Source organism: Barbus barbus (assembly GCF_936440315.1).
Source record: "Barbus barbus genome assembly, chromosome: 16".
Classification (NCBI taxonomy): Eukaryota; Metazoa; Chordata; class Actinopteri; order Cypriniformes; family Cyprinidae; genus Barbus; species Barbus barbus.
In genome coordinates this window covers 2,901,944-2,927,962 of record NC_136744.1, presented here as the reverse complement: position 1 = coordinate 2,927,962, position 26,019 = coordinate 2,901,944, and the positions used below count along the sequence as shown (strand labels likewise).

The 26,019-nt window shown below is 37.6% G+C and overlaps 2 protein-coding genes across 2 annotated transcripts in view; one reads left to right on the top strand and one right to left on the bottom strand.

Annotated features, from left to right (window-relative positions):
• Window positions 1–1,034: 1,034 nt before the first annotated feature.
• Window positions 1,035–7,260, top strand: LOC306882075 (GDNF family receptor alpha-like). The gene is made up of 9 exons (XM_079436524.1): window positions 1,035–1,108; window positions 1,716–1,853; window positions 2,940–3,092; window positions 4,524–4,580; window positions 4,676–5,003; window positions 5,568–5,815; window positions 5,926–6,099; window positions 6,184–6,268; window positions 6,614–7,260. The coding sequence occupies exons 1-9, from the start codon at window positions 1,078–1,080 to the stop codon at window positions 6,693–6,695; spliced, it is 1,296 nt and encodes a 431-aa protein (XP_079292650.1). The 5' UTR covers window positions 1,035–1,077; the 3' UTR covers window positions 6,696–7,260.
• Window positions 7,261–9,103: 1,843 nt separating this feature from the next.
• The window catches only part of LOC306882078 (3-hydroxy-3-methylglutaryl-CoA lyase, cytoplasmic), a 45,626-nt gene continuing 28,710 nt past the window's right edge, over window positions 9,104–26,019 (bottom strand). The window contains exons 8-9 of the mRNA XM_079436531.1: window positions 11,355–11,480; window positions 9,104–10,278 (exon numbers count right to left, since the gene is read on the bottom strand). Of these exons, the coding sequence (XP_079292657.1) occupies window positions 10,159–10,278; window positions 11,355–11,480 (246 nt within the window). The 3' untranslated portion in view covers window positions 9,104–10,158. The remainder of the gene's footprint in view (window positions 10,279–11,354; window positions 11,481–26,019) is intronic.

Here is a 26,019-nt window from a genome sequence, read left to right as displayed (position 1 = left end):
TAAAAAACAGAGAGCGAATGTACTGTCATCTGCTCAAAAAGCTATTCTGCAGAAATATATTGCATACAGAATAACTTTTCTATTAGTGCCCGCTAAATGAATAGGCCTTCATGTAGAATAGTGAAAGTAGTAAAATAAGCTTTATGGAAAGTACAGTATAAGTTAGTTTAGTAAACATACTAAATGTCTTAAAGTCTGAAAATGCAAAAAAAAAAAATGTCTGAGGGTTATGTTTAGAAAGAAATGAAGCAATATCACAAAAGCAAGAGTGCTGTTTTTCGGAATTTCAACACTGATCTACTTTTTGATTCTTAAAAGCATAATTATTTCTATTAAGTATATACATTTACATATTTATGTACTTAATTAAAATACCCTGCATTAGTATAGTAAACTAAACTTGTATGCTTAAAGTCTGCTAAATTGGAACAAGTGATTTTGTGCTTAATGCACTTTAATTGTGCGGAATGAGGTCTATACTGAAGTATATTTGAATGTGCTAAAGTGGAACTATTGCAAGTATACTTCAGGTACACTTTAAATATATTGCATTTAAAGGCTGATATTATTCAAAGATCATACAATCCTTTTTATATAAGTAAGTCTCGAGTGATATGTCAGTAAATATGGAAATAGATTAGAACTATACTTAGTATGAACTAAATGTATTATTTATATATATATTACTCTTTTAGTAGGGCAGCCAACAGTCAGGACGTTTGACCTATATTATGCTTGTAACTAAGGTTAGTGATATCTGTTTAGTCTTAACTACAGTAATAGTTAATGATTTATTTTATATGTTATAAAACAATTCAACATTTCTTTAATATTACCCTACATCAAAGACACAGCTACAGATGGCTGGGATATCAACTGACCCGAGAACTGGCCCCAATTACATGGTGCAGCAGTGAGCCACGCAGGTGAGTGACATTCACAGCGGACCGACACACCTGAGAGGGATTATTCATTAGCACCGTGACGTCACGCTGGGGTGAATAGAGCTCGCTGAAGCGGAGCTGTTCACTCACACAGGTGCTTAACACCGACACTCCACCAACACCGCCACACCACATGAAGGCCATGACAGCAGCTTTTCTCATCGGTGAGTAGAGGATCTATTTTAAGGATTAGTCAGCTTTTAGCAGTCCAATGCTTCATTGATCTTCATTCAAGTTCTTCTGATGTTATTGAAATTGATTTTTCATTTGTGCCTGAACATTTGCCAAGTGTTTCTATATTGCTCTTGGTCCAACATAAAGTGAAATCAAATTGATCTGGTCTTACTAAGGTGTAAGTGCAATAGCATGTGCAATACAATTTGCTTTTGAAAATAAAGTTTCAGAATTTTGGGAGCTAATAAAGTTGAGACTATGATGTAAAATTTGTAAGACTGACTTTAATTGCTTTGTACAAAGGCAGATTCCCTTTCTTCCACCGAAGCTAAAAATGCTCTTTAAAACATTCTTACAATCGTAATGCGTATAATTGGAAGATAACTTGTAATTGAAAAAAATATAGATTCAATTAGAAAAGATTATTTTCAAAGAAAACTGTTTTACAAAATTGTTGGACCCTAGTGTCTTTGAAAAGTGTGAGACTATATGTATGAAATATTGTGTGCATCCGTGCTGAACGGGTAGAATGTAATTTCTCATTGCATTAAGCTGATGTCAGGACGAGACAATTATGAATGTTATTTTGCCTTCTAGCATCTCATTTGCTGTACCAGCTAGTTTGCATTGACACATCAAGAACTACAGACTGCATTTCGCACATGGATGCTTGTGTTTCTCCACACTTCTGCAGAAGCGAACAGGCTGTTCTCAGAAATATCTGCAATTTTAAAGGTACAGAATTATTTTTTTTAATTATACGAAGCAAACAGGATACCATCCAAAAACGCAACCAATTATGTTTTGTTTAACGGGATAGGACAGGGGCTGTCTGGTCACATTGGGTTAATAACTGCTCTCACAAAAAATTTAAAATTGAATGTTTGCCCTCTTGATCCGTACGAGTTGATTTTGTCAAGGCATTAAAAATTAAAACCTTTCAAGGTGAGGACAACTTTTCAATTTGTCACGAAAGAGTGTGAGTGGGGGAGGTTTGCACACTGGTTTCAAGGTTTTGGGTGCCACGTGGCGTGTAATATAAGAATAATTAATAATTTATAGCAAATTACACAGACAAACACACATAAAACAGCCCCACTTTACATGACTTTTCCCACTTTAAATCCACCATGCTGCCATTTCAATTTGAGTTGGATTATCTTAATGTTCATTTTGACAAAGATATTCAACAACAACAAAAAAAGCTGTCAGCAATACCTGTCTCCTCTACCTTGTGAAACGTCTCATCATTGTGTTGGCAGTAATTGGATTTAAGTGCAGTAGCCTTGAGCAAACTGAGGCCGTATGTCCATCCAGGGAAGAAGAAAAGTCTAGCCTGAGGGGACATTGAAGTTGTTTGCTGTAGTGCCTGAATGCAAGAAAGGGAGAGAGAGAGAGAGAGAGAGAGAGAGAGAGAGAGAGAGAAAACCCCGCACAGTGGCCTCAGGGAAGCAAACGAGAAAGCAATATTTGAGATCATCAGTCCATATTCACATATGATATTGGCTGTAGTGTTGATATATTTTATCGTGACCATTAGAACGTTTTGGAAAACCACAGTGCACTTTAAAACTCAAAGACAATTGTAAACATCATATGAATCAATTTAAGGACCAATTAAAGGATTAAATGCTTTATAAACAATCACATACAATAGTCATTAACCTCAGCTATTAAAAATTCATGCACACATTGAGATACAGATGAATAGAGTTCACTCATGATGGTAAGATGATGTTAAGCTCATGTCAAAGCAGTGACGTTGAAAGTGCCTCAAGTAAAGGCTGCTTTGCTGCTGTCTCTTTTCATCTCTGTGGAAAGATGGAGGCTGCCACATGACTGATGCAAAGGTCTGTAACGCCACTCTACAGACAATGTTCAGCCGCTCACCTGCATTGGGACAGTGCATGTGCTCTGGGCTGGATCCATGCGGCACTCTACAGCAGCTGTACTCTCAGTGCCAACATCATTGGGGTATGCCACACACATTCAGTACTGCAATATCAATAATGCAAATGTGGAAAAAAGCTAGATTCTACATCTATGGCATGCTGTCAGTTACCACAGCACCATGCTCAGTAAATTAAACAAAAATGGCATGTATAGTAAAACACTTAGATAGTTCACCCCCCCCCCCCCCCCCCCCCCCCTCCCAAAAAAAGGATAACCTATAAAACTTTGGATAATCTTCAAAACACAATATATTTTTACTAAAACCCAAGAAGTTTCTGTCCCTCCACTGAAAGGGCATTCAAGTAAAACACAGAGGATCCAAAAAAAAAAAAGTAATAAAGAGTCAAATTCACTTTATATGATTGACAGATTTAAGTTAGGCTTTTATTAACATACAAAATACACATACATACAGGGCATCGCATATGGTAGACATGGAAGCTTGTGCACCACACGCTTGAATAAACCTCTTTGGTTCGTATGCATCAAGCAACTGTGTTTGAGCTTCCATGTTGACCAGATGTGATGTGCTTTATGTATGTGTGTGTGTCGATCTTCATTGAAATCTATTGAAAGTCTAAATTAAATATGTTCATCGTATAAAGTGATCAGATTTAGATTCATATTCATTTTAGGACGCCTTAATGACCTTTTAACCAAAGTTGTATTCATTTAGAATAACATGATAATTTTTTAACTTCACAAATTTTCCCTTTTGTGTGAAAATTAGTTGATTAATTGATACTGAAATTAATCCTGTTAATTTTTATAATTTCTTGATGCCTTTTTGTCCACATTGAGCAGTTTGCAATTTCAACAACATAGTCTTCCACTGTAAGTGTACTATTGCAAATGGGATTTTTTTTTACTTGTGTTTACTGATGAGGTTTGCCTTTGTAGTAACTGATTGCATGTCATGAGTGAGACTACATGTTTTTTCATGAATGTGGCACATTGTAAAATAGTCTAAAAAGTGTGTAAAATAGTAAAATAGTGCACAAGCCATATTGACTACTTTTACAATACTTTCAAGATTCCTGATTTGGGGGGGGGGGGGGGGGGATCAGGACTGTCTCAAGACTATTTTACAATGTGCCACATTCATGAAAAAACATGTAGTCTCACTCATGACATGCAATCAGTTACTACAAAGGCAAACCTCATAATTCAGGAATTAAAGAATGACAGTGACACAAGTATCACACCAAGTATATTTTGGTCAGTTCCCTGGAATAGGAACTTGGAATATATTCCAAGTTCCTATTCCAAGGAACTGACCAAAATATACTTGGTGTGATACTTGTGTCACTGTCATTCTTTAATTGGTCAGAATTCTGAGTTTTGGCAAAAGGAAAGATTATCAGTGAATTATGACTCACATAGGTTTGCAAAGACTATATGCCAACAAAGTAAATGCCAACAGAATTAAACTATTACTTTATTGCTTTCCAGCTCCAAAAAACAAGCAACTTGAGGAAGAACGGCAAGCCAGTGATCACAAAGGACATGGTGAGTTTTTGGTCTGTGCATAGTACCTTTTGGAATCTCATAACCGCATGCATGCAGTGTTTGCCTCATTGTACACTCTCATTCCCTCAATCCAGTACACCACACCAACCAATCCTGCCTTGAAGAAATAGTGTCTTGTCTTGGGGAGAAATCCTGTAACAGCCGAATGGTGCCATTTGTCCAGGAATGCAACGCCTACCAATGCAACCCCAGTCAGTGCAGAGATGCATTGAGGCAGTTCTATTCAGCTCTTCCTCACAATGTGGCTGAGAAACTGGTGTTTTGTGACTGTGACAGAGAAGACCAGGAGTGCCAGCAGATGAAAGCGTCTTTACACTCTGGATCCTGTGCGAGTGACCAGTCGCAGACACCCTGGACCTGCCTGGAGGCGCTGGACAGCTGCTCTGAAGATGCATTGTGCAGGTTAGCCCTTAACATTGAAGGCAAAGCATTGACAAAATGTTTTACAACAGGAAATGTTTATAGATCATCATTTCTATCGATTAGTTATAGGCCAGGTAATTTTTGCTGGGCTACATTTGTGCCTAACTGGTTTGGGGGGAAAAAATCACACGGTTCCTCTTAGGTACCGTTTTAGTCACACTTTAGTTTTAGACCAATTTTCACCATTAACTAACTAACTATTAACTACAACTTATTCCTCAATAAATTCTTAATATGCTGCTAATTAATAGTCAACCAGTCAACCAAAAAAGCAGTCAATTGGTCAGAATGTACGAATGAGAAGGTACAAATTCACACAAATCTGCCATAAATCAGCTAAATTGCTAAAGTTAAATACTCAAAGGTTGAGAGTGTGTGAGAGTGTATAGATGTGCTGTTCACCAGATGATGAAGCTGATTGACCATCATGGTCTTTATGGTTGACTGGAGAAGTTTTAGGTAACTAGAGGCATTGTGGGAATACTGGCACATATGATTTATATAGACTGCTGCTGATAAAAAACAACTCTTTACTATTCACAGGCAGATATTTAGCAGGTACCTCTCCAAATGTTTTGGGGAAAAGGAATTTGCGCATGATACGACCAGTGAATGGCTAAATCGTCTGGACCCTGACTTCTTTCTTGGGCACGACCTGCAATGCAGGGTGGCATTTGTGGAAACAATGGGTTCAATAGTTCATCATCCATGCACTTGTGATGGATTACATCATCATGATCAATATAAGTGCAATGAGCTAAAACACATTTTCCAAGACAAGTCCCTCTTCAGTAAGTACTTTCAAAGAATGCTGGCTAGTTTAACTACTGTGCATTTGCAAGTACTACTGGCTTAGTCTCATTTTGATTGATGTATTCTGATTTAACCATTTAAATCATAGAACTCTCAGGGACCAAAGAAAATTTCCGACATGAAGAATCCCATGAATTAAACACTGGGCGACAACCAACCAGCAAAACAAGTGGTGAAAATGTCCGACATGGACAATTCGATGATTCAAGCAATGGGCAACGACCGACCAATGAATCAAGCGTTAAGCATCATTGGTTGAGTGGTGAGTTGATGCACTTAAAGTGTACTTTTCCATTTTTTATAATATTGCTGATGTAATTAAACGTATTGTCTCTGTTTACACCAGATCAACTGTTTTACATACTGATATACATCTCTGCGTTAATGGTGGTGGTATTGTTTGTGGTCGGTCTGGTTTTGCACAGACTTTGGTAAGTTGTCGTTATTATAATGCATACCAAATTATGTAGATGTTTTGGTAACACTTTAGTATAGGGACCAGTTCTCACGATTAACTAGTTGCTTATTAGCATGCCTATTATTAACATATTGGCTGTTTATTAGTGCTTATAAAGCACATATTCTGCATGACCATATTCTACATCCCTAATCCTACCCAATACCTAAACTTAACAACTGCCACACTTACTATTAATAAGCAGAAAAGTAGGAGTTTAAGGCAAAAGTCGTAGTTACTGGTTTGTTAATAGCGAGAATTGGACCTTAAAATAAATGTGACCAATGTTTTAATAATGATTTAATGGCTTTTCTTTTAGGAGAATACACCAAGCTGCTGGTAAACCAACCTTTGAGGCCCATCAGTCAAAGTCCCTGATGTTGTCAACTGTTATTATTTAAGTGGCAGTGATATTTATGATACTTTGCACATTATAGGTATATCTTTCACTGTGAATTTTAAATATCCTTATACTATTTTAAATATATTTAATAAATACCCTTTTTCCTTTCTATCAAGCCACAGTTAAGGTTTGCAAGAAGGAATTGTCTTTGCTCTGATATATTATTTATATTGGATGAAAAAAGAAATAGTAGTGTGGAACATCATTTTATTCACATGGTATTGACAGGATTGTGAAAAGTGGAGATAATGATTTGTACATGCATACTGTTAGTTGACCAGGACATCCCAAAGGTTTTATTATTATTATCATTATTATTTCATAATTGTTGTCATTTAGTATTATTGCCATAAGCTTTATTACTTGGTGGGTGTCAAAATACATATAATTAAATTTCCCTTGATCGTGTGAAATAGGCGTCCATTGTTCTGAAGATATAAAGTGAGTTTGAAGAAAAATAAAAAAAAATAAAAGCTTGTAATAGATAAGAAATAATACTCTCATGTAATGTGCTAATCTGATTCTGTTTCAGGGCATAAACTAAAAATAATGTGTTAATGAGCAACATTCAGTGTCTCTGTTATCAGTTCTCTCATTTATCTTTAACACGTTGTGGAAGATGAATAGTCAGCATGAGGAAAGCCTCTGATAAGAGGACATGCTCTTGTCTTCTTCAGCGCATCTGATATTCATCATGGTTCCCATTCCTACCGACACTCAACACTTCAATCCAGATGTTTTTAAGTCTAATGATGTGTTTCCTGAACCCCAGTGTCAGGACCACACTAAATCATCATTAGGAACTTCACCACAGACATTAACGAGACATTTCACCAAAGTAGTTGTCTTACCCGTTGTGATTAAATTTTTATCACACAGGATTTAACAGTGTTGAAAATGAACTTTTTCATGTTTTTTTTCATGTTTACACCACTAATTTTTCACAAATTGAAGATTTTTAATCATTTCATCACAACAACACACTGTAGTATTTAATTAGGATATTCTTAGGTAATGTGTTTAGTTTAAGCCCTATGCATACACTGCATTATTATGCGTTTTCTAATGAATTTTATTTCTCATATCTGTAGCCATAGTTATAGTACATCTTAATAGGTTATCTTGCAGTATCTATTCATGGCTATACCTCTAAGAAAATAATGTGGTATAACATAAAATACAGAAAATGGGTGTAGTTTATGTTTTGTACTCTTTATACTGTATATATACACACACTAAACAGATTAGACAAGGGTTCGGGCTCACCTCTTAATTAATGAATTCAGGGGCCTTATTCATAAAATGCATGCACACACTAATTTGATCATAAAGTGTCACATCAGTTTCTAAGTAGGCGTTTCAATTGGATCCTTTATCCCTGCTAGATATTCCATGGCCCACAGTAAACCTTGGTTTGGAGCAAACGGGATAGCCTTCGTTGTCCTCGTGCACCGATGAGCCTTGGGTGCCGAAACCCTGTCGCAGGTTTGTGGTTTTTCCCTCCTCAGACCACTGTTGGTAAATTCTCCCCACTGCTGCCCGGGAGCAACCCACATTCATTTTCAGACATACTCTGACCAGTCGCCTTACCATAGCAATTTGGCCATTGTCAAAGTCGCTCAGATCTTTCTACCTGTCCATTTCTCCTGGAACCAACACACTGATTACGAATACTGATTGTTTTCTTACACCACCCAGACCTTAATATGTGGTCTTGTTAGGAGATGATCAACAATATTCGCTTCACCTGTGACTAGTCACAATGTTTTGGCTCATCAGTGCACATTTATGCTTCAAGTAAAACTAAACAGCCCTGCAGGGATTAATAATCTAGCCTTGGCTTTGGTTGAAAATGCTTGAAATATACAGCCACGGTGGGGAAGAAATTGAGAGAGAAAAACAGGACAGGTGTAAAACACAAAAAGACAGGGAGAACAATGGAATGGGGCAGAAAATAAATGAAATTTACACATAATTTTGCTATGTCAATGTAATACTACGTTTTCTATAATAGGCTTGGCCTTGCCTCCACTTGTTAAATCACCTGGGGATCAAGTCAGGGCAGTGTGCTGTAATAAACAGCTGCGTCCATCTGTTTGCTTTCGCTTGTATACACCTGAGAGTGAAAAGGCCTGAATATCTATTACCTTCTCAAATATAGGTAATACAGGCAAACAGAGTGCTGCTTTAACACTCACTCAAAACAATTAGAGCACTTGCTTAACAAGGTAAGGAGAGAAGGGCAAATAAGACCAGACCACGAGAGATAAAGTGAAATGTGTTTACGCACAGCACATCCCACCTGTATTTAAACTAGATCTAAAGAAATATAAAGACACACACTGTAAGCTATCAGTGCCAAATGTAGCTTGAAGCATGAATGCTTTTTTTAAAAATCACAAAATTCCCCAAAAATGTTTTTATTGATCTTAATACATATAAATTTAAAACCTTTAATAACCAGAAATGATAGCTTCCAAACATGCCCAGTATATAGACAACTACAAGGCAGGCTAAAAAGCTGTATTGGTAAAGATATGTGATGTTAGTGCAAAGACAGGAATAAGCGATTAAGTACAAAGACAATAAGGTACAGCAATAAGGATCATTTTCTTAAATTTTACATCAAACATCGTTAATGCTTAAATGCTTTGACCCCTACAAATATATTGAAAAGGACCAGTTTTCACTATTATCTAGCGTGCATACTACTAACACATTGGCTGTTTATTAGCACTTATAAAGCAATACAAATGCCTTATTCTGCATATTTCTACATATCCCTCAATCATACCCCTTACTATTAATAAGCAGCAATTTAGGTTAATAGTGTTAATAGAGTTAATAGTGAAAATTTGACCATACAATAAAGTGTCCACCTTTGCACAGACTATATTAATATTATTAATAATATTAAACACAGGCTGCATTACTTGGTGAAAGGATTCTTTATTTCAGTTATTTGTTTTAACAAATGTTTGTACTGAATACTTGTGTCTTTTTCCATATTGTTGTAGATTTATTGTTAATACTATTGAAATGACAGTTTTTGATAGAATAGATAATAAGCGCCTCTGTAGTGCTCTGAGCCTGCTGTGAACTCTACCACTGCGCTCTCTGCAGTCTGATTGTGGATATTTAAGAGAGAGGGAAAAAAAAGAATTACTCTCACAGATAGGGGTCATCAGCCTCATGCCATGTCACATTTTCTTGGCTATCTAATTTTAGTGTTTTCTGTTTGACAGAAACTACAAAAGGCATAGGCTCATTTCTTTGGCGTAAAATGCCCACGTTTCCTGTTATAGGCACAATATAGTATATTGTAGATATTATTAAATTAAATACTTCATCAACAGCTCTTAAAATGGCAAACAAAGTAAAAGCATTTGGCCAAAAGTCTGAAAGTAGGTTTACAGCACATGAATGTGGTTTTAGACTTTTAGACCGCATTGTATGCATTTTCACTTAGAATGAAAAGGCTGGATGTTTTTAGTAGCTTGGCTGACCTTGGAGTTAGTTGTTCGATTTAAGGCTTTGCAGATGAATTCTCCCGCTTCCATCACTTTCAACAGGTCCACCCCCTGCATCACAAACACAAACACCACCAACAGTGACCAATCACAACAGACACCAGGGGGCGCAGCAGCAAAAGAAACTGGCAGCCTGAGCTTTGTGTTGCTGAGATGTTATCTGTGTGAGGATTTAGAAGAGGAGGCAGTTAAAGGGTGTGGATTAAAAAAACAATTGTGTGAGAAACTGTAGAACATAATTACTGCAAATGTGCTGCCACCAGAATATCAGGTAAATCAGGACTGGTATCCACATTTTTACCCAAATAAAACCCTCCAGACACCCTCTCACACACCCATGTAAATGTAGTGTATATACTATGACAAAAACAGTTTTCCACATTTTATTCAATTGTTCTTGAGACAACGGGAAAAACTGAGTAATGGAAAAACTGGGAGTGTATTTGAAGTGTGTGTATAAACATATACAGTGGTCTCAGAAAGTATTTGGATGCAAAAGTCAAACATAAAAATGTGTGCATGTCTTTGCATGATGTAACAAAATAACTGAGAAAGTGGCATTTATTTTAAACACAGTTTTCGACCAAAATGTCTCACAAAGAGATGACCAGAATTGGAATGATACAGTTGACGTACTGCCCAAAAATGAAGACAGAAAGTATTAAGATTAAGTTTTCAGAGTGTAGAAATGTAATGTGATGAATTCCCAAGTGAGGGGATCTGCACTCTAAAAAAAAAAAAAAAAAAGATATGTGAACATAGGGCACAATGTACTGTATTAATATGAAAGTTTTTTTCACATTTATTTTTTATAGGTATTTTATTTGTATTTTAATTTTTGCACTGTGTTGTGTTTTAGAATGAATGGAAACGTCCAGAAAATGAATGGTTAATGTCCTGGCAGAAAATCACCAGTACATTTTTTAACAGTGTGAAATTCTAAAAAAAAAAAAAGAAAAGATAACCACTGAGAAAACTTTGCGCAGCATTTAACTTCAGATGCCATTTGCTTTGATTTTCTGCATCTAATGGCATTCAGACATTTTTCGAGTAACTTAAGTGCCCAAAAATGTCATTGCTAATTAATGTAACATTCTTGGTGATTAATTTAGAAAACCAAGACTTACGGTTTTAATTCCAAGACCATGTAGCATATATAAAACATCCTCAGTAGAAACATTGCCAGATGCTCCCTTGGCATACGGGCATCCTCCAAGGCCTGCAACCGAGGAGTCGACCACAGAAACCCCCATCTGCCAAACACAAATGAAAAAGGCCGGTTAGAACCCATGGAAGCATATATGTAGCAAAATTAAATTTGCAATGTAATATGCAAAATAGAAATGCAATATGTAAAATGGCAATGTATTTCTGTATTTCAATTTACATTTTCCCAAACATATGTGCAACATTTAGAGCAAAATGAAAATTCAATTAAATAATTTAAGTTTGCCATTTTCTACACTAGTTTTAATATGCATATTAAAAACATATTTTAAAGCTTTATAAGTTGCAAAATTAAAATTAAAATTTATTACCCAAATTGATTAGATATGTTTAACATGTCCAAGGAAAAACTGTAGCAAAATTATAATTTCAATGCTGTTTTTCCTAAATGCATTTAGATTTAGGGGTAGGACACTAGAGATTGCATTTTCATCTTGAGACCGCAGGATAATTGTAGCAAAATTCAATGAGAGTTTCAAAATGCATTCTGAGTCAAAAGGGTAGCAAAATGGTGATTTAAATGTCTTTTATTTTTTTCTTAAATGCATTGACACTTACATACATGATGTTTCAATTGCATTTTCATGAAATACCCCACAATGAATATAGTTTAATGAATATAGTTTGGATTTGAAAATGCATTCCAAGCCGTGCACGCCCCCTAGCTGTCAATCATTATGTCAAGGCGAGGCTCGGCAACAGGAGGCATGATAGGTCAATATTCACCATTAACCAAACGCTTTTCACCTGCCTAAACATCTCTCACCGTTTACACTCGGATTGATGCACATAAGCAAACAGAAGCCTGGCTGAACGACAGCATTCCAGACAGCGCATTACATCTGCCTAATTTCACGCTGATCAGAGCAGATCACGACGCGGAATCAATGGGGAAATCGTGCGGCGGCGAGACATGCTTTTACATCAATGAGAGGTGCTGTACAGATGTAACTGTGTTAAAGAAGATGTGCTGTTCAGATCTAGAAACGCTTTTCATCAACTGTAAACCTTTCTATTCGCCGCAGGAGTTCTGCTCGTTCATTCTGGTGAGTGTCTACATTCCACCGCAAGCGCACATGAGCACAGCTTTACAGAAACTCGCTGATCACAGACACAGAACAACAACACTCGGACTCGGTTTTAATCATTCTCGGGGACTTTAATAAAGCAAATCTCTCCCGCGAACTGTCAAAATACAGACAGCATGTTACATGTCCCACCAGAGACAGTAATATATTGGATCACTGTTACACAGCAATAAAGGACGCATATCACTCTGTCCCACGAGCAGCTTTAGGACTCTCTGATCACTGTTTGGTTCATCTTATTCCAACCTACAGGCAGAAACTTAAATCTGTTAAACCTGTATTAAGGACTGTAAAGAGATGTACTCATGAGACAGAGCGGGTTTTACAAGCCTGTCTCGACCTTACTGATTGGAGTGTTTTTGAAGCTACTGATGATCTGGATGAGCTCACAGAGACTGTAACATCATATATCAGTTTCTGTGAGGATATGTGCATTCCTACCAGGACTCACTTATAACAACGACAAACCGTGGTTCACTGCAAAACTCAGACAGCTCTGTCAGGCCAAAGAAGATGCTTACAGGAATGGGGACAGAGTCTTGTATAAACAGGCCAAATACACACTGAAAAAAGAGATCAGAGTGGCAAAGAGGATTATTCTGACAAGCTAAGGATCCAATTCTCTTCCAGTGACACGGCTTCAGTGTGGAAAGGTCTGAAAGACATCACCAATTACAAGACACCATCCCCCAGCACTGTGGAGAATCAACAACTGGTAGACGATCTTAATGAGTTCTACTGCAGCTTTGAAAAAACACCATTCACACCTCCTGCAACCCCCCCTCGCCCCCACACCTGAACTGCAGATAAGTGAAGATGACGTGTGCCAGGTCTTCAAAAAGAACAAGAGAAGGAAGGCACCAGGCCCAGACGGTGTGACTCCAGCCTATCTGAAATCCTGTGCTGACCAGCAGGCCCCAATCTTCACACAGATCTTCAACAGATCACTGGAGCTGTGTGAAGTCCCCTCATGCTTCAAACACTCCACCATAATCCCCATCCCAAAGAAACCCAAGATTACAGGACTTAACGACTACAGACCTGTGACTCTAACGTCTGTGGTCATGAAGTCATTTGAAAAATTGTTTTTGGCTTATCTGAAGGACATCACTGGACCCTTACTGGACCCCCTGCAGTTTGCCTACAGAGCAAGCAGGTCTGTGGATGATGCAGTCAACATGGGACTGCATTACACACTGCGACACCTGGACAGACCAGGGACTTATGTGAGGATCCTGTTTGTGGACTTCAGCTCGGCCTTTAACGTTATCATTCCAGACCTCCTCCTGCCCAAACTAACTCAGCTCTCCATCCCCACCTCCGTCTGTCAGTGGATCAACAGCATCCTGACAGACAGGCAGCAACTAGTGAGGCTGGAAAAAATTCACATCCAACAGCCGCACCATCAACACTGGAGCTCCTCACGGCTGCATTGTCTCCCCACTGCTCTTCTCCCTCTACACCAACGACTGCACATCTAAAGACCCCTCTGTCAAGCTCCTGAAGTTTGCAGATGACACCACACTGATCGGCCTCATTCAGGATGGTGACGAGTCTGCTTACAGACAGGAGGTTAAGGAGCTGTCTGTCTGGTGCAGTCTTAACAACCTGGAGCTCAACACGCTCAAAACTGTGGAGATGATCATTGTTACGACCAGCTTGTTTAAAAGCCGCAACCAAAAAGAAGGTCAAACAACAAAGGATATCAATGCCAATTGTTTTATTTAATTAAACTAAAACAACAGCAGTCAGTAATGACTATAAAGCATAAGTCTAGGGATAATAAAGAAACTAAAGAAATAAATATAACAATACATTAACTACAAGATATAAGAAATGCCAAAAGAACAAAATATGTAAAGAATCAGAAAGAGACACTCTGGAGAAAACATCCCCACAGAGTGCCTGCCTCAAATAACAAATAACACACTTATATATGCTACTAATTAACAATTAACACTGGGAAGACCAATCAGAGCCTGCCACACTCTGCCCAATAGGATCCGGAGAAGACTCAGGGACGTCACATCGTGGACTTCAGGAGAAACCCCCCTGCTCTCCCCCCACTCACCATCATGAACAGCACTGTGACTGCAGTGGACTCATTCAGGTTCCTGGGCACCACAATTTCTCAGGACCTGAAGTGGGACATTCACATTGACTGTATTGTGAAAAAGGCCCAGCAGAGGTTGTACTTCCTTCACCAGCTGAGGAAGTTCAATCTGCCACAGGACTTGCTGAAACAATTCTACTCTGCCATCATTGAATGCATCCTCTGCACTTCAAGTCTGGTTCAGCTCAGCTACCAAATCTGACCTCAGAAGACTACAGAGGGTAGTCCGGACTGCTGAGAGAATCATTGGTACAACCCTTCCCACTCTCCAAAAACTGTACTTATCCAGAGTGAGCAAAAGGGCTAGTAAAATCACTCTGGACCCCTCACATCCAGCACACTCCCTCTTTGAACTGTTACCGTCTGGTCAACGCTACAGAGCTCTAAGAACCAGAACTACCAGACACAGGAACAGTTTCTTCCCTCAGGCAATCCAATCTCATGAACACTTGAACTCTTAACAATAAACATGAAACACACAACACTATCATACTTTTTAATTTTTATTTTACACACGTACTTATTACATTTCAAATTTGCACCTAACATACCTGTACATACTGAATTGTCTATTTTGTATATTGTGTTTGTGCTATTTGGCACATTGTCCATTTTTGTATATTTGTACATTATTTATTTTATTTTATTTTTACTTTTACTTTTACTTTTAATTTTTATTTATTTATTTATTTATTTTTTTACTATCTGTGTCCTGTCCTGTTGCTGTCATTCTGTCGCACTGTGGAGCCACTGTCACTAAAACAAATTCCTCGTATGTGCAAACATACCTGGCAATAAAGCTCATTCTGATTCTGATTCTGATCTGCAGTTTGTCTCATTTTATAAATCAAATTACATCGCTGAGAAAATAGATGCTGAATGACTACAAAAGCACTGCACAAAAAAAAGAAAAGAAAAAAAGGTAATCAGTAGGCTATTGAATTCACCTATATTTATGTATGATATCCTACACCGCTTCATGAAACTCTCACAGTTAAATGAAGCCCAAGTGGCAGGCCTATTATGTCAAGTGTATTAGGCAGCCGAAATGGTGACGTGAAAGGGCTTTATTATATTACCATTTTTGATAATTATGCAGCATTATGAAAGTGTCTTATGCTCATCAAGCCTGCATTTATTTGATCAAAAATACTGAAAAACTGTACAATATTACAATTTAAAAGAAGGTTTTTCTATTTTAATATACTTTAAAATATAATTTATTTCTGTGATTCAAAGCTGAATTTTCAGCATCATTACTCTAGTCTTCAATGGATGGTCCTTCAGTAATCATTCTAATACGCTGATTTATTATCAGTGTTGGAAGCAGTTGTGCTGCTTAATTTTTTGTTTTTATTTAAATTTTATTTATTTATTTTGGAACCGTGATACTTTTTTGGGGTTCCTTGATTAATAAAAAGTTAAAAAGAACAGCATATATTCAAAATAGAGATGTTTTCTAACAATGTTGATCTTTACTATCACTGTTTCTATTCATTTAAAAAATACTTGCTGAATAAAAACTAATTTCTTAAAAAAATAAAAATACTGACCGCAAGCTTTTGAACGGTAGTGTATATTGTTACGAAAATTATATTTAACAAAAAAATGCTGTTCTTATTTGACATTTTATTCATCAAAGAATCCTGAAATAAGCATTGCATAAAATGTATTTTAAAGTATATTAAAATTTTGATCAAATAAATGTAGGCTTGATGACCATAAGTGACTTATTGCAAAAATATAAAATATTAATCTATCCAAACTTTTCAAACCAATTTTTTTTCTTTTTGTTTCCTCACATTTGAGCCCCTGCCCCTGAGGAACTTTCTGCACGTCCCTGTTCAGGTGCCACGGAGCACGCGCTATTTTACAGATTAAGAATAAAAGAGTAATATAAAGTAAGGTAGTAAATAAGTGTAGAATAGCACTGTCTGTTTGCTTCTGTGCATCAATCCAAGTGTAAACAAGTGAGAGATGTTCAGGCGGGTGAAAAGCGTTTGGTTAATGGTGAATTTTGACCTATCATGCGTCCTGTTGCCGAGCCCCGCCTTGACGTAATGATTGACAGCTAGGGGTTGTGCACGGCTTGGAATGCATTTTAAAATCCACGACTTAAACTATATTCATCGAGGGGTATTTCATGAAAATGCAATTGAAACATCATATATGTAAGTGTCAATGCATTTAAGAAAAATAAAAGACATTTAAATCACAATTTTGCTACCCTTTTGGCTCAGAATGCATTTTGAAACTCTCATTGAATTTTGCTACAATTATCCCGCGGTCTCACGATGAAAATGCAATCTCTAGTGTCCTACCCCTAAATCTAAATGCATTTGGGAAAAACAGCATTGAAATGATAATTTTGCTACAGTTTTTCCTTGGACATGTTAAACATATCTAATCAATTTGGGTAATACCTTTTCATTTCAATTTTGCAACTTATAAAGCTTTAAAATATGATTTTAATATGCATATTAAAACTAATGTAGAAAATGGCAAACTTAAATTATATAATTGAATTTTCATTTTCATTTTGCACTAAATGTTGCACATATGTTGTAATTTAAATACAAATTAATTACAAATGTAAATTTAAATACAGAAATACATTGCCATTTTACATATTGCATTGCAAATTGAATTTTGCTACACATATGCTTCCATAAGAACCAACCTACGACACATAGGGGCTGTTAAACCAATAGAACAATGGTGTCCATTATCTCAAGGTATTCACATGTTACTCTTTCTCTGGGAGACTGGCATAGACAGAACATCTGGTACATTATGGAGCATCAGTGCCTTCTGCTGGACTGCATTTTTCTTGGAAGTCCCATTCAACCAGGCATTATTTGAAGCCGTATATGATGCTACAGCAATTCTACTCTGGATATTAACCACATATTAAGGAAAACATGAGGGTAAATCAGGAGATTTATTTTAATGTGATAAATGTGTTCTTTCAAGGTTGAATGTGAGCAAGGGATAACACAAAATGGGAAATAACAATCGTAAATGACCTCTAGTGGGACAGCACTCCCTTTTCCAAAACCAGATTTCCTAACGTGAAAGATACTTGGTTTTGGCAAACAGGAGAACCGTTTGAACCCAAAGCGACATAATAATTCAATGGTAATCACGCAGAGGCACTATGGTTTAACCTTGAGTACAATGCCTCAGTCTTCAGTGGTCCTGAATAAATACAGCTCACACATATGAAAAAATAATCACCTGTAAATGCACCTAGTGTCTCTATGAACTCGCACAGCGGCAGGTTGGATTGCACAATGTTCATAATCAGAGTAATTGTAGATTTTCAACAGGGTGTGGAAAAAAGGCATTTTTACAGTGGACCACAAGTGTCTGGCCTCCATATGAGAATTAATGATGCGTTTTGGGCCAGTCTTGCACGTCTGCGTTTTTGTTGGCGCGCTAAACCAAACACCCAGAAGATGTTGCTTAGCAAAGAATTAGACGTAGGCCTGTTACCGAACTCGAATGGACTTCAACGAACTCTGTCAAGCAGCTGATATAATTCCATGAGTTTATGGAACACTTTACAATAAGGTTCATTAGTTAACATTAGTTAACATGAAATAAGAATTAACAGTACTTCCACAGCATTTATTAATCTTAGTTCATGTTAATTTCGGCATTTACTAATGCATTATTAAAATCTCAAGTTGTGTTTGTGAACATTAGTTAATGCACTATGAACTAACATGACCTAACAATGAACGACTGTATTTTAATAACTAACATTAACAAAGATTAATAAAGAGTGTACTAAATGTATTGATCATTGTTTGTTCATGTTAGTTAATACATTATTGTAAAGTGTTGCCTGGTTAACATTGCCAGTTAGGTTTAAGGTAGCATTTAGTGTAGTTGGTACATTATTTTCAAACTCGATGGAGCATTAACCTTTTAGTGCCACTCACCATATTATTTAAATTAATATTAATTACATTATTTAATTTAGCGTATGAAACATTGACACATTCATCTATTTCGGTGAAAACGAAATGTGCTATTAGTGCCACTCACTGGACATTACACTTTAAAAATGTCTCAAAATGTGCAAAAAAAAAAACAGCGTAATATAAAGTAAAGTAAAGTAAAGTCGTGACGTATTGTCAAGTATGGTTACCCATACTCGAAATTGGTGCTCTGCGTTTAACCCATCCAAGTGCACACACACAGCAGTGAGTAGTGAACAAATGCACACACACACCGTGAACACACACCCGGAGCAGTGGGCAGCCATGCTGCGGCGCCCGGGGAGCAGTTGGGGGTTCGGTGCCTTGCTCAAGGGCACCTCAGTCGTGGTATTGAGGGTGGAGAGAGCGCTGGACATTCCCTCCCCCCACCTACAATTCCTGCCGGCCGGGGGCTCGAACTCGCAACCTTTCGATTACAAGTCCGACTCTCTAACCATTAGGCCACGACTTCCCCTATATCATATTGCAGAAATTTTGCCACTGGCACGCTTTTTCATTGAGCCTGGGCTGGGAAATAAAGTTAATCTGGATCACTTTGTGTTTACAATGCATGCTTTAAATGACCCAAAATACGGACCCACAGTGAACAGTTCACACAATATGACAAAAAGCTCTTTGTTAGATGCTAAATAACAGTGCTGTCAAGCAGCAATTTACATAAATACAATAAAAAATGACCACCCCCCCCCAAAAAAAAAGCTATCGTATGGCTTCAGAGGATTTAGAATATACTGCAGAAGTCATATGGATACTCTAGGACATGGCTAGGACATTCTTCAAATATTCACCCTTTGTGTTCCAAGTAAGTAATGGGTTTGAAACAACACGAGAGTGCGTAAATGACAGAATTTACATTTTGGGCTGAATTACCACTTTAAATCAGTAGACAGCACATTCCCTGCAGGAGTTCTAAGTTACTAGCTATTGGCAGGTGTGGAAAATATGCGAGTGATGTATATGATGATGTGAAGAGTCTCTGGTCTCGTATGCCGTCTGGCTACCCAGAAGTACTTCTGAAACCTACAAATTAGAAAGCCAAGCATCTATCTGCCGGCCCCTTTCTCTCTCTCGCTCGCTCACTGTCTCTCTTTAGAAGCATTGCAGATTAAGGTATTACAATGTTTTCCATATGTCGTCTTGACTGTCATGAGAATATTAAAGACGTTTTCCAGCTTCCCAGGCAAAGCCAGATGTCAAGAGGGGGGAAATGGGGATGGAATCCAACAGAGCGGTGAAATTAACGCTCCTATCCTGCTTTTGACCTCAATATAGCATCAGTGAATATCAATAAGAAGTTGCATTCTGGACATGCAGACCTTTGGGGCATGGCAAACTAACTACAATTTTTTTTTATAAAAGCTGCTTTCCTTTGCTGAACAATGCCCCCTAATTGCTAGCTTTTCTCAGCAACAAGGCCCTATTTCATAGCTGGGCCGTCTGAGTCGCTTGTAATTGTTGTTTTTGTTGGCGAGAGGAAAGGGACCCATGCCGCTTTGCACTGTTCTTCAGATTTCCAGACATGGACTTTTGACTTTTTGCGTCAGGGCAAGATATTCTGCAGGGCAGACGCTTTGTTGTGTAAACACAGAGTGGTAATTTGCTAAGTCGCCAGCTCTTTCTGCGTCCACCCGCTGTGAGAAGGCAGAGGGCCTGAAGCCGACCAAAGCGTACAGGGACTTGCTCCAGATTTGCTGACTCTGAATACTGTGTGAGGACATGATGTTCAGCAAACAGTGCTCAGGAACTCCAAATTGAAGCCGTTCAATTAGTTTAGCTTGGCTTGAAAACCAGATGTGGTGTTAAAATCACAGATCACGTTGTGGGCCCGAGAGCCTTCATGTTGGAGCCCTGCAAAACCTGCCTAAGGTTGTGGCGTAGTTGCTGGCGTGGGTGGAAAGCTCCTCGTCAGCTAAAGAGACGAGGAACTCTGGAGGAAGCTAGAATTTGACATGAACAATGACCGCCTCAGCTGACGTCTGAAAGGCACAATGCAGAATGGTCTGTTTTCTGTGAGTTAACTTTGACATTTCCACAAGAGATTACGTTTGTGGGAAACCCAGCGCGCTGACAGTTTTCCGCTTTGGGAACAGAGCTTCCATGCAATAAATACATAAAGCTGTCTCTACGAAAGCAAGATGCAGCTTTTCCTTGGTAACAGATTTCTGAGTGATCAAGACAAAATAGAAAATAAATGACTTATTTTAAAGTAAAGATGGAAATTCTATTTCATAGGGCCCTACAGCATGAATGCCCTCTATGGTTCGGGATCCCGGTCTCAATGCCAAGGTAAAGAATGTACCACCTGAATACATGTGACTCATGTAAACACCTCTATCGAGCGGATGTGCTGGCATGGGTGTGCATGACAATAGTTTCTTTGTATGACATGCTAGTGCATGAGGGTAAACTTGCATGTATGTACATAATGTAGGTGAGCACCATTCCAAATCCATTGAACAAAATGCATATACATTTGGGTGACAAATTCAAATAACATTAAAGCTGCAGTCTCAGTAAGTTTTGCCTCTTTGTCGCCATCTCTGTTTGAAAACCTGGAATTGCAGTTACTTGTTACTTGGGTTGTACTCTGGCACGGCTCCAGCACGGATTAATCTAATGTTTTGAAGAGTATGTGTGGCAGTCATTCACCGCACCGGTGTGGATACTGTATTTAGTAAGATTCACAGATTCTAGCCTACGTCTTGGAATATAGGACCCAAATAAGAATTTTCACCGTATATTGTCATCTGAACAAGTAACAAGTCTTGTTCTGACCGACTGAGGAAAAATCATTACAATAAATCACGCTACCAATGGTGATTAAGTGTAACGATCGGTTAGCTCATATCACATCAAACCGTGCAAATTATTATTATTGTTATACTTTATTCTCAAATTATTAATGTTAACAACATCAGCATTGTGTGACTGAGTATAGTGTGTATTAGCGTGTAGATTTCAATTTCTGTACAGTCTTATCCCTAATTGTCATACCATTCGAATTTCATAAGAAATTATTTTAACTCAAAAAGCAAACTATGCTCCCTTCAAACTGGCTTTCTTTAAAATATAAATCTTGTGTAATCCCAGGCTGTCTGTAATCAGAAGCACGTTTAAAACTGGAATTTTAATGGAATAATAATAATTGCATTTCATTCACATGGTGTTTCATATAATCCTTTCTGGATTACAATCCGCCATCAAAATTATTTTTTTGACATTTAATTATTCTAGCTGCTGTGAGAAAAGGCTATAAACGATCCTCCACCTGCAGGATCCTCACATGTGATAGTCTAGTAGCCGGGACATCTTTGTTATGTACATTTTTAACCAAAAATATTTACGGACTGCAGCTTTAAGTTTAAAATCCACTACTATGTCAATAAAACTCAAGTTTCTGAAACTATCTGTATTCAGAGTGTAGTCACATTAATTTAATTTATATACCGTAGGGCTTTCCACTTTGCACATTGCTTCAAAGCAGATTTACAGAAAATATTGCTATAATAATGTTATAAATGTTTCCTAAACACCTTTCAGATTTCCTCATTGTGTTTTGAATTGTTCATAGAAATGTGGTCCCTAACTGACCAGCGCATGTTTGGCCTGACATGACCTTGCACTAGGGAAAGCTGACCTGCCCTCAGGCCTCGGGGGAAAGAACCGACACTTCAAATTCTAGCAAACGACCTCTTCACCGACCTCTCGCTATGGGGCACAAGCTCCACATGCTTTTAGGACAGTTTGTTTACATTGTGAATTAGTTTTTATGATATTCAGATTTTCTTCCAAGTTCTCAAATACGTATTTTCAAATTTGAATTAGTTTTTTATTTATTTGTTTGTTTTGTTTTTTCCATTATAGTCATTGGTAATCCTCAGTAGATTCTCATTGATGTTATGCAATAGTGTTCACTGCGTTACATTAAGAAAATATCATTGTTTTTTGTTAAATGTATTTTTAAAATCTTATTTAAATTTAATTTAGCATAAATGAATTTAACACATCAAATACAACCATTTCAGTTATAATTCAAATAATACATTATTACACTTTTGCATAACTGTATGATTTCTTAAATTCTTTCTTTAAATTGTTAGTTGTGCTGTTCAGAGATGTGGACAGCAGATACAATTTCAGCTAATATTTTATTTTAAAAAATGTATCCCAACTTTACATATATTACATAAATTGTCTATTATTGTTATTATATTATTGTTAATTAATGTTTTTGTCCATAACATAAGTGGACAAATATCATACATTAAACTGCACCGGTCACAAAAACATTGTGTCACGAAAGACATATCATGATGTTATTGCTCACATCTTTTGTATTTTTGTCCTAATGTCAGTAATAGCCTACATATTTGGGAAAAATCCCTTTAGGCATCATAGTACTGATGGAATTTTCTGATGGAAAATTTTTCAATGAGGATAAAGTTAGAGGACACACAAGTTGCAACAGATGTGTTTTTCATATTTTAAGGAGTTAGACTAGATGCTACATTTGTTATATATTTCAAAGATGTTTCTACTTTAGTATTTTTTTATATTGCTACAATCCAGTTGGCGAGTAACAATTGTTTTTACATGCATTTGGCATTTGGCGACTGTTAATTTTGGACCTTACTACTAGATGTTGTTCCCAGAATGACTGTGTGAAGAACTGGTGCGTTTTCCAATCTGTGGTATTATGCTTCATTTACTCCAGTCTAGATGACAACAGACAGGCTTTCACTCTGATGTCTACAGTTCCCTTGTTGAGATATATTTTGGAGGACATCAAATAAATCCTCCTAACATGGAAGAGGGCTGAAGCATCCTTCGGTGATTAAGTGTCATGATATATTTCATATTACGATCAAAGGAGGGGGAAAGTAATTTTGAGATACGTTTGTTTCCCTGCCACAACCACAGGACCACTGGGACGGCTCGAAGTCTGTGTGCTGACCTTCCACACTTCAGATCATGACTGCATAAACACAGGTCAAAGCTTTATGCCCAGGTCAGCCACTTCCTGAGAGAACAGGCAGCCTACCAGTTCAGATATATGTACGTCTCCCCAGGAGTCAAAGCTGTGAAGAGTTCGTCAAACCCTCCCCCATGTTTTCACGCATGTTTTCGCAGTAATGGGAGCCGTGCTAATCACTCATCAAAGTCTATTACAAAGCTCTCCTAGTGACACTGAGCCACATAAAACCCATGTAAACAGTGAACAGCACTAAATTTCAACAGGATGATCTAGAGCGAAAATGTATTGAGTTCCCTGTTATTTTTTTCATTATAATATCAACTTTGTCTCTGAGGTTTCTCATGAAATAGACAACTGAAACAATTTTTAGACATCAAAGAAGAATTTGATGTGAAATGTTTTAGTCCAAAGTGAAAAAAGGAAACATTGGGGTCTTTTTATTAGAAAAACGTACATACTGTACATATATATTATTAGATGCACACACACCTAAGACAATTATTTATGTATTTTACTTTAGTGTGCTGGAAGAATACTTTTGTAAATAGTGTAATAATTCAGTGAGATTTTTGTTTGAACAAGCAGTCCTGGATCAGCAGGTCTGGCCCACACAGAGACCTGATCTCACCATCATCAATTCAGAGACAGAAGCAATAGAAGAACTGTGGCAACATTTCCAGGATGCTTGAAACAAGTCCAAGACGACTGGCATATCAACCAGCGCAACAACATCAAATCTTAGAAAACACGATAATGACTGAACCCTAATCATTTTCACGGAAGGTATGTTCTAGCTCCTAATGATTTATTTCAATTTAGGACCACCTCTTTCCTCATAAATTACAGATTTCCCAAGGTTTGGACTTGATTTACGATAGGAATAGATATATCATGGCACGCTGTGTCAGGAAGGAACACTAGTTCTGGCTTTCAACATCAGCGAAACTGTCAGACTTGAGCGAGAACGGCACAAATCTGCATATTCCGGAGCAGTCTGGGCTCATAGAGATCTAGCCACAACACGAGGACTTCATCGCAAATCATATCGCGGTTCTTTTTTAAACTCAGACCAAACCTATTTGAGCTATTATCTGAGGGAGTTCATTTTTCCCCGTCAATAAGTCCCTGAGAAAAGCCATACAAAGAGCCTATAATGTTTTTTATCCTGAACAAAAGCCGGGGTGACTCTGAGCTGACAGGGTGAGCGGAATTCATTTCTGGCTCAGCTGGTGGCAGAGACGACTGGCAAACCCTAATAAAAATCTATGATAAAATCTTTCATTTCCACAAAGTTTTGCTAGGGGGTCAGTGGAGGAGGACAAATGACGGGCAGTTATTATTTTCAGTGCTCTTGGGGTGTCTGTGATATATCGGTTCAATGCGGATTCACCGTCCGGAATTTGAAGCTGTTTCTGTCTCCTCTCATTGTTGTTAAAGATACTTAGATGTTACAATGGCTGCTGCAGCCTACACGAGTCTGAATTTCCCTTTACAACTATCAGTAATTACTGTATTTCCTTAATAATAATAAAAAAAAAACTTAAAGGTTTGGCAAATAAGGCCCTAAAGACCAGTAAAAGAAGGTTGCATATTCCCAGACAAAGATTACCTAGTCATAAACAAAATGATCTTTATTGGCAGTTCTTGGGAACTTCTTTCTAGTCCTTGACTACCCTTAATCTGTACAATAATGTATGTTTTCTAGCTCACTATGCAGACCAATGGCAATAATAAATAAATGTGCCAATGATAAATAATCTTGAAAAAGTTAAACTAGAAAAAGTGAAAATGTTTTATTGCATTCAAAACATAAAAAGACAGAAAGTTTGACATAAATGTTTAAAAAGAAAATAATTTTGAATTCTGTTATCAACTTTACTTGAAAAAAAGTTACAAATAAACAAACAAGCAAACAGACAGAGGGTTAAAAATAATGAAGTTAATAAAGTGTAGAGTACTTCAGGTATGTGAACTTTGCTCTTTGTTTTCAGCTGGTGAGGTATCTTTGTTCATTTTCCTTCTTTTGAAAAAGGACCCCCTGTCATGTCACACAATTCACAGAGGAAAAAAAAATCAGAGAAATTGATGGCCATTTCTGTGGCGCACCGACCGCAGTTAGAGTTACACAGTTACAGCTGGAAAGAGATGGATAAACAGACAGACAGGGCTAAAAAGGGGTGGGAGCCGAGAATGGAATATACTAGAGCGCGGGGTTTTCCTTTTCCCCAGTCTCCCTCTGTTTAGTAGCGAGTGATGAAAGGATAATTTTCCCCTTGCCCTTTAAGAGCAGCATTGTCACAGAGTTCAACGGCCCTAGCGACAGATGAGTTGGAGCCCCCGAGGGCCCCGCTCCAGCCTCCATCTCGTGCGCTTTGTCAAGAG